The sequence below is a fragment of the Marmota monax genome, unplaced genomic scaffold (genome assembly GCF_021218885.2).
Source record: "Marmota monax isolate L192 unplaced genomic scaffold, Marmota_monax_Labrador192_F-V1.1 WCK01_AAM20220418_F8-fsc00091, whole genome shotgun sequence".
NCBI classification, from domain to species: Eukaryota; Metazoa; Chordata; class Mammalia; order Rodentia; family Sciuridae; genus Marmota; species Marmota monax.
Genome location: NW_026692434.1, coordinates 5,299,399 through 5,316,581, shown reverse-complemented (window position 1 = coordinate 5,316,581; position 17,183 = coordinate 5,299,399). Strand labels below are relative to the sequence as shown.

Sequence of the window (17,183 nt, the reverse complement as noted above, 5' to 3'; positions counted from 1 at the left end):
AAAGAAAGGGAGGGCGGGAGGTGAGGGGTGGAGAGAGAGAGAGAGAGAGAGAGAGAGAGAGAGAGAGAGAGAGAGAGAGACACTAAGAAACACTGAATTAAAAGGAAAATTGGGGAAAGTTGAAAATTAAGTTCACTTTGAGATTTTTGAATTGGGAACTAAATAGATAATGACATGGAAAGAATATCATCATTCTGTTCATGTCCTAAACAAGCCAATATTACATTTATATTTGTCCTAAGAAATGCTTTTTTAGAAATTTTAATAACTACAGCAGTTGAATATATATATTGTCATGTATTTCTAATATAAATGCTATTACAAATATTCACACATACATATGTATATACACATACACATAAATACAGGTTTTCAAAAGCCAGTGTACAATATTCAGTGAAAACCAATCATAAAAAATAACATATATATCACAAAATTTGTATAAGCGACTTTCAAATGATAAAGTCATAAAATTAAAGATGAACACACACACAATGCTTTCTTAATTTATCTATTATAGCATACAAAGGAACGAAAAAGAGTAATTATTTTGGATGGTTTAGATAGCTATAGAAATATTTCCACTAATTATAGGAAAGCAGTATTTATATCCTCTTGGGGTCTCTGCCTTTTTGATTCTGCTGTATTTATAATATGTATTCAGTTAATAAATTTTTAAATTAATCTGTGATTGGTTACAACACCTATGCTTTAAGACAGGCTAGTTGAGATCAAGGTAATCATATATTGAAATGAGTAAAAACATATAGCTCTAAATGATTATTTTCTTAATAAATAAAATGATAAAGAAAAGATATTCTAAAATTTTTACTATATTGCTTTAAATTATCAGATTCCAAGAGTGGTATAAAGTCTATTAACTATGAAAGCTGAAGCAATGAGCTTGGAAATAAAATATATTTCTCTGAACAATCTACATCGTACTATGTAAAACTAAAACTTTTAAAAGGGAGTGAAAAATATTTCATTTACCCCAAGCACCAAAATACATAGCAGGAAAACTGACCAACTGAGACCAATACAGACCCGTATACTAGATTTCTTCTTCTTTGAAATAGTTGTTACGTTGTGTAGTATACTGAAGACTCACTATATATTTTATTATCTTTCAGTTAAATTATGATGCTATCTGAATTCAAGAAAAGTTGAAAATTAAAAATTAGAACCACAATTCATATTTTACTTTTTCCCTTAAAAATCATGGCACTAAAATTAATTGTGCCAGATTCTGGTTTGAAATTATGTTTTTAAAGCAGCAATTACTGCCCTTTCTAAAAATAAGATATTTCACCAATCTTTGATATGTAAAACAAATATTAATAGAACTGCTTTAGTTGGAGTTTCTGGATTACTGCAAGCTAATTGTCCTTCTCATCCTGTAGCATTTTCTTTTTCCTCCATGGGTTCTTTTCCCTGTCCCTAAGGTAACTCTACTAGTACAAAGTCATAGCTGACCAAACCAAAGATTGGCATCCAGGTGGAGAGCAGTTTGTAGGAGAAAGCTGGCAGATCTTGAACTGTCTTGTCATGGGATATTTGATTGCATCATGCTCTTTATTCAGTTATCACTAACAACTCTTTTAATCTCAGCCATCCTTCCATTCTTTGCCTTTAAATTTCAACATCCTTGAGTCCCCAGAATCTCTTCCTCAGTATGAGCTACATCTACCTTTCCCCCTCCCATTAGTTCTCCATTCCCTAGCTTCCATTATTCCTCATGACTCAAACTGTTCTATTTTTGCAGGAGCATCCTTCTTTCCTGGGAGTTTTTGAACCTCCAGCTATCTTCACCTACCCACTCTATGTTCCTGATTGCTATTTTTCTATAGATCGCATCTCTAGTTCTATAGATCTCATCTCCAGTTCAAGACTCAAGTTGCATGTGCTGCCTTGGCACTGACTCTCTAACTTGAGATAAAGCCTCTTGGGCTGTGTCTCTTTTTACTTTTCATGAAAACCTACAAGTTTTTCCTATGTATTAATTTCCTTTTTAAATAAGTAAAATTTTTAAGTAAATACATTCTTATAAAAAATCAGGAAAACAGTATCACTTTAAATATGAACTTCTATTTTTGGCAGGGTGGTAGATGACATATTCTAAAAAAAAAAAAAATTCTTTCATTCCCAAATGCCTAAAAGTGATGGGAAAATTGCAAATATGGGCTGGAGATGTGGCTCAAGCGGTAACGCGCTTGCCTGGCAGGCACAGTGCTCTGGGTTTGATCCTCAGCACCACATAAAATAAAATAAAATAAAGATGTTGTGTCCACCGAAAATATTAAAAAATCCTCTCTCAGGGGGAATTGCACGGAAGAGGGAGACCCACATTGTATACAAAAATACATATAAGAGGATGTGAGGCAAAGGGGAGGAAAAAAATAAGAGTGAGAGAAATGAGTTATGGTAGATAGGGTAGAGGGAGGAGAGGGGAGGGGAGGAAAGGGGAGGGCAGGGGGGATATGAAGGGGATAGGAAGGGCAGCAGAATACAACAGACACTAGTTTGGCAGTATGTATAAATGTGGCTGTATAATTAACGTGACCCTGCAATCTGTACACGTGGGAATAATAAGAATTCATACCCCATTGAAACAAATGTATGATATATGATATGTCAAGATCAATGTAATGTTCTGAGCAACTAATAAAATTCTGATGTTTTTTTTAAAAAAGTCCTCTCTCTCTTTAAAAAAAAAAAAAGACAGTTGCAAATAGACTCAGTTAAAATAGAAACTTGAGCACACAAGAAAGAAAGGCATATCCCCTTAACCAAAAGAGCAAAAAGGAGTTGAGAACAGGTTGGTAAGTGAATGATAAATATCTTGGTAGAATTTTCAGATGAGAAGTTTAGAGTTTGGGTCCATGCCTTGTGAGGAGTTGTAACCAAAATCCCTGCATGAACCAGAACCTTAAAGAACAATAAGGAAAAGCATGCGTCTCAGTCTAAGAACTAAGTCTCAGAACCCTCATTGGTAGAATTTCTAATGAACAATTTTTCAGGAAGATGAATGAATGTCTAAGATACATCAGGAACAGTTTGGGGAAAAAAAAGTAGAAAGTATGTGGGTCAATATAAACAATTGAAAGAAAAACAGTAGGCCATAATGGAAGAGAGAAAACAACTTATAATTAAAACACTGAGAAAATATGTAAATGGTGCAGGGATACCAGTAGAACTAAAGTGTATGATAGTCATATTTTTTCCTCTCTAGGAGGAAGTAAAGAAAATTTATTAACTTTAAATTTACTACTTCCCTAAATATAGTACTTGAGACACTAAATTAGGCAGTAAAACTTAGAAATACTATAGTTTTAGAGTAATAAAGGGGAAGAAATTAAATAATAATTCCATTAAAAACCAACTAGGAAAGAGGAAATACTGGAATAATAAGAAAAAATGAAAGCAGAAAAAAGATAGCAGAAATAATTTCAAATCCATTGAAAATCAATATAAACACAAATCAATAAGCTAGACTACTACACAATTGGAAACTGTGAAATTTGAAGGAAACAATTAAATCCAATCAAATGTTGTTTAAAAGATAAAACTGAAACATTTGGTCACAGAAAGGTTGATGTAAAAGATGGATGTGCAGAATTATACTGAATACATTTAAAAAAGCTTCTGTTTCTGTCTGTAAGACAAAACAGACTTAAGGCAAAAAAATATTCTTAGGGATAAAGAGATTTACTAGGTGATGATGAAAAAGTTAAAATTTGATAGAAGAGTTCTGAACTGGAACCTGATTATATAATCTTATGTAAAGAAAAATGGATAGAATAAAAGAGAAGTTAACAAATTCTCAGTCATAGTTGAAAAGATTTTAAATGAGCATTCTGAGTAAATACCAGATGAAAAAGGCAATAACACTAGTAAAGCAACAGAAATTTAGAACAATGTAAATGAGCTTCTTGTATTGAAAATATAAATAACCATATGTTTAACAATTAGAGATAGCCATTTATCTCAAGCACATACATAATGTTTACAAAAATGATCAAAGATAATAAGTAGAACTTCAAAAACTCCAAATAATCAGTGCCAGACAAAACACTGATTACAATGTCAGAAAGGTAATCAAGTTAGAGATAAGCAACAAAAATCTATACCTTTGGAAATTGAGACTGACTTCCAGATAATTAATGAAAAAGGGAATAAAATGTGATGAAATTTAAATATACTTAGAATTATACAAAAATGAACATGTTATAAATCAAAATTGATGAGAGACAGAAAAAACAATATTTCAAGAAAAAAGACTTCAATAATATTAGAAAATACAGAAAATAATTTTATTCCTATAAAAGAGTATTATGCAGAAAATATGAAAAAAGACATTCATAACAGTATAAAAATACATGGTATGTAAAACTACCACAACAATTACTCACATATAAACTTTTTAGAGAACATTTTAAAACTTAACTGAAAAGACATTAAAGAAAGTAAAAATTAATGAAGAAATATACAATGAAAGACTCAATCTTCTAAAGATAACAATTTCCCTCAAATCAAATTTATACATTTAATATAGTTAAGACCAAGGGTTTATTGTAAAACTTATTGTACTTATTGTAAAATTTATGTAAGACTAAAGTACAAAAAAAGAAATAACACTAATCATGATAGTGAGAATGAGATGAAGAAAACTGCCATACCTACTGTGGTACCATTATGAATTTACCAATAAACACGAGTAATTATTGTAATGTTATTGGTATTAAAATAGATGCTAGACACATAAATGAAGGCCAGATACAGACATTGAGTTTATGAAGATTTAACAAAGAACAGAACTGGCCGATTTCTCCTGACATAGGGAGGTGGGTCTGGCTGGAGGAAGTAATAGAGATGCAGTCATAATGGTAATATTTGACATTTTAGGGATGACAATAGGTACATGAGCATTTTTTATTATTTATACCTTATGTGTATCTTAAATGTTATACTATAAATTATCAAAATAGTTTAGGTTAAATAGAAGAAAGTGTTTTAGAGTGGGCTGGCAGGCTATCAATTTTGGCTCTACTTACTGGCCCTGTGAATTTATAGGTTGCTTCAATTTTATTTTTTATTGCTTCAACTGTATTTGGAAAATGAGATTAACAATGATATGATAGTACTCTAAGAAAGATGATATTGTTAATGTAATGTTAATGTAAATCACATGTAAATCACTTATCATAATACTACATATAAGATAAATTTAATAAATTACAATATTTTAAATATATATGTTACTGAAAAATATGAAAGTGGCAAATGAAACAGGTGAAGTTTTTAAAGCACTGGTTCAGAGTGAAAGGATATTCTAGCTATTGTGAATAATAGGTTAATAGCTGCAGGTATATGAATATTTGTCTAAGAAGTAACTATTTAATGTTCATAACTTAAGTTCATGCATGGGGCCATTAAAATGATGACTTACCAATTGATAAAATACTGCTAGTTTATAATTAGCAATCAGTTCTCCAATATATAAATAAACTTTCAAATCCCATAAAGACTTTCTTAAGAACCACTATTTGCCCTTTATCTATAATGTATTATACCACAAACCAGCTATATTAAGGATGCTTGATCCCCTATTAACTATCCTATGGCAGGATGACTGGCTTATGGGAAACTCAAATTGTTACAAAAATAATATAATTCCATTTGCAACAAAGGAAATAAAGCTATAGGGAGGCAGATTTCTATAAACAGTGAAACATTACAATGTATTTTTTAAATCTCATAAACAATTTATAGCAATGTTCCCCCTAAAAAGCAGAAGCAGTCACTAAGATATAATTATTATTTCTGCAAATAACACCATATTGATAAGATATTCCTGGTTTATTTCAAATTTTGAAAACTTCATGTAACTGTCCATTTTCAATATGTACTGTATAGTAAGTAAATCACTGGCTTTTTTTTTTTTTTTTTTTTTTTTTTTTTGCTGTTGTTGTTGTTACTGGAGATTGAACTCATGGACACTTGACCACTGAGCCACATCCCAAGAACTATTTTGTATTTTATTTAGAGACAGGTTTTCTCTGAGTTGCTTAGCACCTCGCTTTGACTGAGGTTTGCTTTGTATTTGCAGTCCTCCTGCCACACCCTTCTGAGCTGCTGGGATTACAGGCATGCACCACTGTTCCTGGCAATCATTGACTTTTCTATCTCCATATTAGCTAATCTATAATAAACTGGCAGAATATGAGGATTAAAAAGAAAGCTGGGGCTGAGGTTGTGGTTCAGTTGCAGAGCACTTGCTTCACACATGTGAGGCACTGGGTTCAATTCTCAGCACCACATAGAAATAAATAAACAAAATAAAGATGTGTCCATGTATAACTAAAAAAAAAAAAAAAAATCTGATGGGGCTGTTTCAAACTGTACCGGCTCTGCTTCACTTAAAAATAGTCGTAAATTGTTAGCAAGGAAGAACTTAACCAGAAGTTACTCACCTATTTCAAACATTCTGTAACCAACTATTATCAAGACCATTTATTTATATTCATAGTTCAAGCAATGTCTTGTCATGAATATGGCATGGTATAATAATTTAGGTATGCAGCACAAAGTTGATTTAGTATTATATAGCAATAAGTATGGTAAAGTGAGTTATTTCTCTATTTACCTCTATTTTAGAGGGTATATATGATATTCTTTCCATCTTTAATTTATTCACAGGAAATTAAGGTGGCAATGGCTTAACAACCTTAAACTATTAAGATACCAGAAGATCACTAAAATATATTTTTTCTTAGATATTTAATTATGAAATATTTTCACTGTGTTCAGATTCAGGTTCTTTTTATCTACCTTCTATGATATTACCCTCTCCTTTTCAGTACTTTGCAGATCTTTACAAACTTTGTTTCCATAGTATAACAGGCATGCATGAATAGTTAAGTCTGGATAGTTGAAATAAAGTAAAATAAAATAACATAACCCCTTTTGTTTACTCTTGAGTACATTTGATGTCAGTAGGCAAACTAATTGGCACATAAAATTTTCATTTATTCATTTTGAGAAATTAAAATGGTAAATGATAGTTAAGCACAGTAGTGCACACCTGTAATTCCAATTATCTAGGAGGCTGAAACAGAAGGATCTAGGCCATCCTGGACAATATAGAGAGATCCTGCCTCAAAATGAATTTTTTTTAAAAAGGGGCTGGGGTTTAGTTCAGTGGTAGAGTGATTGACTAGCATGTATGAGGCCCATCGTCAAGTGATTCCACAGTTAAGATAATTCCATATACAATAATAAAACACCTAAAGATTATTTTAAAGGTTTTTGGTGTTTTCTTACTGCATTAAAGAATTATAATGAAATAAGGGGCATATGAAATTATTTTTATAACATTTTCAAACATAACTAACACTTTTCATTAACATTAACGTTTGCATTTTTTCTACAATCTTTAAAATTTTTTAAAAATGTAAGCTATGCTGTTTAAAAATACCCAAATAAATAAAACATTCCTGCTAGCATATGATTACATATTATTATACTGACATCAAATGCCACATTTTAGTAAATTTATAGTTTTAAGGTTACTATTTGCCATGGAAGATAACTTCTCTTAATCCTTTCATATCTTCCAAATTATGAGTGTAGTAATTGCTTTGATGATATTCCTTCCAAAGGATATGATAAAAGAAAATGAAACTGTTTGCATAAGACTTGTCTTATGAGTTTGTTTATTGACATTCACTTAGGAATACAAGTTAAATTCGCTAAAGCCTAGAGAACATGTGTTACAAACTTAAATGCTGCTGAAAAATTGTTGGTTTTGGATAAACCTTCTAAAATAATTGTCTGGGAGCAAGTTTAGGATTATGTCTACATTTGCTTTTAAGGCATGATTTTTCATTAAATACCTGAAATTTGTCTGCCTTGAATGAAAAAGATAAATGACGAAGATGAAAAATTCAGACCTATGCCATGAAAAGCTCATTTTGGAAATGAATATCTTTTTTAAAAATCTTCTTTAGATATAAAAATAAACAGAAACACAATATAATTATTCCTGGCTTTTATTACACATGCATTTTTATTATCAATTATGCCATATTTACTAATATGCACTGCATATTTTATATTTGAATGCAAAAATGTTCTTTTAGAAATATTTATTTAAGCAAATATTGAATTCAAATTGTAAGAACAAATCTGAAAAAAAACCACTAAGAATCTCAAATCTTTACTTATACTTATTATTCTGAAGCACGCAGGGTTGATTATATATTGTAAGAATCATTCTTAAGTTTGTGTGAATCATTTTTAGTCCATTTCAACAAGTTTACAGAATAATTTTTAATTTAAAGTTTACTTACTCTATGCAAACATTATGCTCTTTTGTATTTTCATACTACAATTTTCTCAGTAAACTTAAACTGAAAACCTAAGATATATTTTGGACCATTTTAAATGAACTATTCAGTCAATCAAGAGTGAAAAACAAGATGGGCATAGTGGTGCATGTCTGCAATCACAGTGGCTCTGGAGGCTGAGGCAGGAGAATTGTAAGTTCAAAGCCAGCCTCAGCAGCTTAGTGAGACCCTAAGCAACTCCGCAAGACCCTGTCTCTAAATAAAATATAAAAAAAGGGCTGAAGATATAGCTCAGTGGTTAAGCACCCCTGGGTTCAATTCCCAATACAAAAAAAAAAGGGGGGGGGGACATTGAACCACTTCAAATTAAGCAGTTCACCCTGGGTGGGTGCCTCTGGAGAAAAGGGATGTCAATTTTCAATTTAAACAAAACTTTCCTGAATGGACAAGTTTGATGTAATAACCAATATCCAAAACACAAAACACAAAATCTTAAAAACAAAAATATTTAGGGTGAATTATTAGGAGGAAAATGTACTAAGCCCTATTTGGAAAATACTGGTATTATGAGTGACTACATACCATGATATTATAAGAAAAGAATGAGGCCATATCATACGGTATTTTTTTTTTTTTACCATCCCTCCTGAGAACACTGGGTACTATATTAACTTTTAAAGCATTAAACCTCAGCTTTAGGGAATGCTATATCATATTCTAAATACTTTCATTGTCTTCCAAATTAATGTTTATTCAAAGCAATGGATAATAAAACACTTCTTATGCCATTTGTGACATATGTCAGATATAGACAAGGAACCAGATCCTAAAAATAGGGTTTTTTTTTTAGTGTGTATATTAAAGACAGTGTTTTTAACCAATGGTTCTAGGAAACTGTATATTCAAATGTGGAAGAATAAAACCCAATCCCTATCCCTCATACTGCACAAAAGTCAATTCAAAGTGGATCAAAGACACAGGAATTAGACCAGAAACTCTGCAACTGCTAGAACAAAACAGCCTGAATCCTCTGCTAGCCACTCTTCTGACAGAGGATTAATATCCAGAATATGTGAAGAACTCAAAAACTTAGCACCACGAACAACAACAACAAGAAAACTAATAACCCAATGAATGGACAGATGAACATTTATCAAAATAAGAAATACAAATGGTCAACAAATATATTTTAAAAAAGATCAATGTCATTAACAATCAGGAAATCAAAACTACATTGAGATTTCATCTCATGAGAGTTTCAATGGCAATCATCAAGAATATAATAATAGTAAATGCTAGTGAGGATGCATGAAAAAGCAGCATTTGTATGCTATTAGTGGGACTGTAATTAGTACAAACACTACAGAAATCGGTATGGAGGTTGCTCAAAAGACCAGGTATGAAACCATTATTTGACCCTGCTATAGTACCTCTTGGTATTTATTCTAAGGAACTAAAGTCAGCATACTAGAGCAATACATGAATACTCATATTTGTAGCAGCACAATTTACAATAGCCAAGTCATGGAACCAGCCTGGGTGAACATCAATAGATGAAAAGATAAAGACAATGTGGTATATATACATAATGGAGCTTTACTCAGCCATAAAGAAGAAATTATGCAAAATGCATTCTGCTGTATTGTATAACTAACTAGAACAAATTTTTAAAAGTATCAAAATAAGAAGAAATTAAGTGATTTGCAGGAGAATGAATAGAACTGGAGGTCAAGGGTTATGTTTTCTCTCATAGTGTGGAAACTAGACAAAAAAATGAGGGGATAGGATCTCATGAAACAGAAGGGCAATCATCAGAGTAGAAAGGGGATTGGGGGAAGGAGGAAGAGAGGAAGAAAGAAGTCCTGGAGAATGAAATGGAACAAGATGTTTTATGTATATATGAATGTCACAATGAGCCCCACTATTATGTATAATTATGATGCACCAATAAAAAGTTTAAAAATAGGTTATAAATTCTTAAGTAAGCCATAATCTGCTTTAGTATGTGTCCTAAATATTATATTTTAATGTAATTTTATTTTAAAAAAAGTCCTTACACAGGATGAGAACTCAAAATGTGCTGATACTTATTATGACAAATAAATCATTCAACTTTGTTCATTTTAACCACAAACTTGAATTTACAAAATTATAAAACCTATGCAGATGTTAGCTACTAAAATATAAAGTAATACATTGAGGACATTCATTCTTCATGGTGTTAGCTAGGAAAGTAGGAGATATTTATAGCTGAAAGGCCTGAAGTCTTTGTTCTATAACACTGAGACATACTATTTTGATGTTTTTATACTGAGGTCACTTTGTTCTGTCTTCTTTTCCCCATTCCAAAACCATTAACTCTCAGTATTTTGCCATAATGTGGATGCTGGAGGGAAAATAGCTATGTAAAGTCTGTTGGGTGTGTTTGTGTGTGTGTGTGTGTGTGTGTGTGTGTGCGTGCATGCACATACTTTTGCTCCTATGGGCATATGTAGGGAGAAGAATGTATATGAAAAGATAACTAGCCTCTGAGTGTCTGACTCATCTCTTCCAGTATCTCACTTTCCCTCTATTCATCCTCATTATTCTTAGAGGATCAAATGTGTACATACATGGAGAATCAATGACAAAGAATGGGATTACAGGAAAACTATCTCCCTTAAGAGGAAACTTGTTTAGCTACCAGCTCTAGTGTGGAAATATACATAATCCACTTACATAAAACAAACTCACAGTTCTTGAGGATTTTAAGCTACAGAAAAGGGAAAGTAGAAAACAGGAACATGCTTAAAGAAAATGGGCTTATCAATAAAAAATTCATTTGTACCCTTTTTTAGGTCTGCATTTCTCTCCACCACTTTCAACAAATAAAAAAATTCTTATGAATCAAAGAAGTGAGAGGTACTCTACCTTTTGCTTCTTGTCATGACACAGAGTGTGATTTGTTAAGCTGTCATTTTCTCCACAGAGTAAAACAGGCTTCAATACACCAGCATGTAGTTTCTTCCTGTTCTCTTTTTGCAAAATCATAGGCCCTTTTTGTTAAACTGCCTAAAGTTCCTTTTTATTGTTTAGTCCTAAAAACTCAGTTGAAACTTCTCAAGTAGATTTTTATAAGACTATGAAACTGCTAACTAACTGGAAGATGGCTACTTTTAATTTGTTTCAACGGACAACATACGTGTAGGGAAATCCAGGAAGAAAGAGTCTTAGGAATATATTTTTTTGAATATCAAAATGTGCAATAATATCAGGTATTTGTAATAATAATAATAATAGGTATTTGTTCCTATTTTTAACATCTGTATTTGGAATTCTCATCAGTCCTAAAACTCCTTGCATGAAATATATTTTTGAAAACTTTTGAAGAACAAATATAAAATATGCTTTGTCCACAATCAGTCTGCTTTACTTTAGATAGTATCTGAAGGTCTGAGGTCTTTTCCCTTTCAAGTACGGTATGTGCCTTGTGATAACACAAGAGCACTATGGGTGATTAATGAAGCTGATGAAAATTTCTTACATACAACTAACATAATATGAACTAGGAATGTGTATTTTGTTATCATATCCAGTATACCCTATCCTGAAAATAGACCAACCATCATGGGATTAAAGTAGAGGTGGGCACACTACACTCAACTGGGAAAATATAGTTTGCTCTCTGCATTTGGAGACAGCTAGATAGGAAGGAAGACAGCCACATGCATTTATTTGTATGGTTTTCACACTACGATGACACAGTTGATAGATATGGCTGATACTGTCTTGCAAAGCTTGATGTATTTACCATGTGGCCCTTTACAGAAAGAGCTTCCTGACATTGGATGTAAGGATATTCTGTGGATTTCATCATATTAAAAGAAATGCCTACAAATGTGACTGAGGAACCTCTAAACTCATGACTATAATAATGAAGAATATCTGATAATAGGTAGAACCTAACATTTTGTTAGTCATACTACACAGAATTTAGAAAATGTTCAACCCACCAAGTTATTTTAATGAGATGTTTCTGCTAGTTGAACTAAACTCTATCCAAGAAAGAATATTCTGGAAGCTAGTCACATTTTATACCATGGATAAAGATCCAGTTAGTATAAACAGCATTGCCAACTCACCTGATTCTACCCCTGGGGCGCTCAGATTGCTCTGACATAAAGCTTGTGCTGCTGAGGCGTGAGGCACTGCTGGTTCGGGAAATGGCGGACACATCACTGACATCACTATCTGATGATTTGGCAGAGACGTTATCACAGCTTCTGTACTGATCTTTATGTATGTTATACTAAAGATTAAAAACAAGAAAGGGTGAGCTCCATCATGAGATCATGAAAAAAAGAGACACAGATGGTGAGGTAAATGACTACTTAACCCACATCAAATAAAAGTGTACCTTTGTAAAAGCAGGCGTGGAAACTAAAATAATCCAAACATTAACATGGTTTCCAATATAAAAATCTACTATCCTTTCAATGATAAACAATGGCTTATGAAGATTGAACACAAAATTTAAATGTTTGGATGGGCAATTCAATGAATTATTTGTATATGATTAAAATCTAAAATTGTATTATTCACTTTTTTCTTGAACATCAGTTTCTTGTTTTTGTTTTCACTGTTGCCTCTTGTGTTCATTTTCCACTCTACTCATGGGACAGACTGCTTTCATCGCCTATATTTGTTCATTCTTTCTAAAACTACTCAATTCACCTGTGTACTTTTCTTCTAAGACATTATACTCTACCTTTCAAATTTCTTCAAACAAATATCTCTCTTCACACACACACACACACAAAAGCTGATATTAAAGCTGAGGGGACATGACAAAACTGAGTAAAGCAACAGAGCAATGACTGGACTTTACCATTCCTTCTATTGTTTTTTAAAGATATTTTTGGATTTAAATTATTAACTATTAAAAGTAAAATGTGACTCCTATTACTATTTCAATATACACATATCAGATATTTGTCTTTATGAATTTTCTAAGATTTTAGGAGTTATCAGGTAAAAGATTAAAACATGCATTTATCAAGAGAGGCATTTTATTCTTCTTTCTACTTTACTCTCTTATTGCAATGAACCACACAGTAAATAGCTTATTATTATATATGCAATATAATTATAATGGTAAGGTAATATAATTATATAAAACTAAAAATTTATAACATATGAGTTTTCTTAGGTATTAGAAGGTAAAATACTATAAATTCTTACATAAAAATAAAAGAAAGCATAACTAAACACTTGAATATTTAAGTTTCCTGCTAAGCAATCTGATTTTAGATTTATAAGCAATAATGTTGTTATCTATCAATGTTCATTGAACCCTCAGAAAAAAGTCATCTATTATCTGATAATCCAAATCAGGAGTTTTAATGAATCTCAACTGTCTTGCTAAAATATACTACATAAGCTCATGCTAAAACCTGGCTTTATATATACAAAATGTATTAAAAAAACTATAAAAATAACCTTAGATAAAGGATTTACATTTACTTCATAATTCCTTATATAAGACTAGTTTAGTTTTAAAATACTTATGTTTTAATTCTTCACATCTCATGTGTATATATTGGTCAAAGAATTTTACATCAGGTATGAATACAATTCCCAAATTATAAAATATGCACAAAATTATTCTTCTAAAGTATTTTTCATAATTGTATTTACCTTTAAAAGCCATATGGTAGATTATAATCCAAAGGAAATTCACATATGCTATGATTTTTCTGAACTAAGCTAATTATATAATTTTATTTGATCTAAAATTAATATGGCTTAATGTTTTGAAATTAATGTGATAATTCAATCTACCAAGCAAGTTCTTTCATATCTCATCATACAATCCTGACTGACATGATTGATTTTTGACCACAACTATTTTTAATTTGTAGAGTAGATGTGGTACAATTTATGTCATTGTGGAATACAAACTGAGTTTTAATATATGCTGGGGTACAAACTAAGCTCTTGGATTATTTTTTAAAAATATATTATCATGATAAAAGAGATGTAATGACTATGTTTCCAAATGTATTAGAATGATAGCTTCTCCAAGAAAGAAATGGAAATAAATGGGACCTAATACCCTAAGAATTTATCCAGTTATAGGAGATTTTCTAGCATTGCATTGACACCCAGAAGAAATGCTCCCTTTATTTGGTAATGCCAACATTAAGTAATAAGACTACAGAGCAAGTGTGTGTGAGTGTAAATAGAAGTATTTCTCCAACAAAACCTTCCCTTTCTACAAGCCATTTCTTTACTCAATTTGCTATATAGGTCTTTGCATCGAGTATGGTTAAATTTCTTATTAAACAATTTAGTATTTTAGTGGAAATATATTAATTATATTTTGAAGAACAGGATCTTCCCAGGAGGAATTTTTACTGATCACAGTGCAGAAAAATAAGTCATTAATGAGAAGGAAGGCTCTAAATATAGGGCTGCTGTTTTTAGAAGTAAGCAATAATAAATACTCGGCAGCTACCTTACAAAACACATCCCATCAGTTTTGGCTACTGTTCCTGGGTTACAGAAACATAAGCAGTTTCAAAATGTGAATGCCTAAATGTGATTACCCTCCAAGTATGAGTTCAACCCATCATTAAAGCATGCAACTCTGACTAACATCAATGAAAAAATAACCTGGAGACACATTTTAAGGATGCCAAAGCAGTTTTATGTCTTTTCAAAAGCAAAGTTAGTGATAATTCCTTACTCAGGACGGATGTTAGCATTACTTAATATTTTTAAAGAGGTGCCACGTTTCAAAAAACATCTCAGGAATTATATTCATGAGATTATTTTATGCCCTGAAAAAATACATAGTTCTGATGTTTAATTAAAAGTATTTTAAGAACAGTTAACTATTTTAACTTGGCAATACATTCAACAAAGGTGTATTGCTTCATCCAAAATGTCAAATAAATAGAAATGGTATTAAAGGAATAAAGTTCAAAATTTAATTTATTATATTTATGATAATACTGACACTCAATTAAAGCAGTAAAAAGAGATATTTTCAGAATATATTAAAATGCTTGGTGCAAAAGTTTAAAAAACAAAAAAGATAATTTCTCAAGTATATGAGGGAGGTTTGAACTAGCTGAAATGGCTACTAAAACCATCTTTTAAATCCCATTAACATGTACAATTTTTATTTTCATGTATTAATTAAAAAGTTAATAAAAATAATATTGGGAGTATTAGTCCAATATGAATATGTATATTTTACTTGACATAATAAGTAAAAAATGAGCTAATCATTTGCTATTTTATTTTACATATTTTCCCATCATCAATTCTTACAGGTTCTTAAAGCTACTATACCTTAGATCTCATACTTACTGGCATTAAAAGCTATAGTAATTTTATTAAGTGCTAGAGTTAATCAATATATTCCTAAAGAATAACAGTAATATACTTGAAAGCAATGTTTTTAAAATATTCAAATGCAATGAAAGACAGAGGATGCCTATGTAAAGGGGGGAGGGAGGATAGAATATTCAAATGTAAATTAGCAGTCAATGGGAACCTTTGAATCAAGCAGGAGTAACATATGCATTTCAGCAATATAAGAAGCATAAAAAATTAAGTCCCAAATCACTCCACAGAGAGGCTTTATCAATTTCAGTAAGTCACCTATCTTCAGAGCCTCAGTGTTCAAAATTTTGGTAAATAAGTAAGTTGAAATAAAATACTATATTGAGGTTCTTTCAAGTTCTAAATTGCTATGAGCCACAGAATGGGTATCTCCCAAACAAGATAAACCTACATTTGATTTACCATGACTACAAGTATTAGTGATGATTTGGACTTTTAGAGCTCTATATTCTGCAAAGTTTTTTGATGAACTCATTAAGGATTGGAGTCCTAGTTCAGAATGATCCAAAAGGCTGTCAGTATTTTACTGATTCTTTACTTCCTTCCTTCCTGCTTGCTATGGGGGCCCAACCTCCCCTTGCAGTTCTATTTGACCTTAACCTCTGACATAATGCTAAGAAATCAATAAAGTATTTCTGGCTTTAATGAAGTCCTTCCAGTTCAAAAAACCTTTTGAATAAGTTCTTCTAACTGTAGAGAAGGATTAAAAAAAAAAAAAAAAAAAACTCAAAAGAAACCAAAACCTTAAATTACTCCGTCTTCTAGGTCTTATCCCATTTGTTGTAAAATAAAAGTGACAGATAAGTAAGCTCACTTGGTGGTAATAACATAAAGAATAAGCTGCAGAAAAGATGTACAGAGCTGGAATTGTATACAAAATGTAAATATTCTGGTTAACAATTTTGTGTTTTACCTTTACTGAATCTACATTTTAAAAAATTGTTATAAACTCTTTGGGAATTGGCATCCCTGGATCACAGTGACCCTATGCATTGTATATTGAAAAGCCTTTTTCATCTAACATAAAGTGTAAAGTGACAGACTTTATAGCATGAATAACTCTGTGTTTGTATGGGTAGCAAATTAAATTTTATAACTATATTTACTTTTTTATATTATTCATTGAATATCTGTTTCTTTTTTTAAAAAGTGTGTTTTGTTTTTTATTGGCTACCTTTCAAGTTTTGAAAATGCATTATTGGTTTTTCTAGTCCATATTTTAAGCTGTAAAAATAAATAGGTTTATCTAGTCATTATTTCAGGCTAACTATATTAATTTAGTGTGTTTTCTTTTTATTTACTTTGCTTTCTAATCAGTAATTCTTTCCAAAAAGATTTCTTTATATCAAATGATAACAAAGGTTGACCTATAATGGATGCTGCTACTTTTGCAGTAATTTTAGAAAGATTTTTAAGTAAACCAGATAATATACATAACTTACC

The 17,183-nt window shown here is 31.2% G+C and overlaps 1 protein-coding gene across 50 annotated transcripts in view; it reads right to left on the bottom strand.

Moving 5' to 3' along the window:
* Nucleotides 1-17,183, bottom strand: part of Rims1 (regulating synaptic membrane exocytosis 1) — a 447,890-nt gene that overhangs the window by 78,587 nt on the left and 352,120 nt on the right. For 41 of the 50 annotated variants that reach the window (XM_058578857.1, XM_058578819.1, XM_058578821.1 and 38 more), the window contains one exon: nt 12,470-12,636. The exons of the other annotated variants lie outside the window; for them this stretch is intronic. In XM_058578857.1, coding sequence (XP_058434840.1) covers nt 12,470-12,636 — 167 coding nt within the window. The remainder of the gene's footprint in view (nt 1-12,469; nt 12,637-17,183) is intronic. 50 annotated transcript variants of the gene reach the window in all.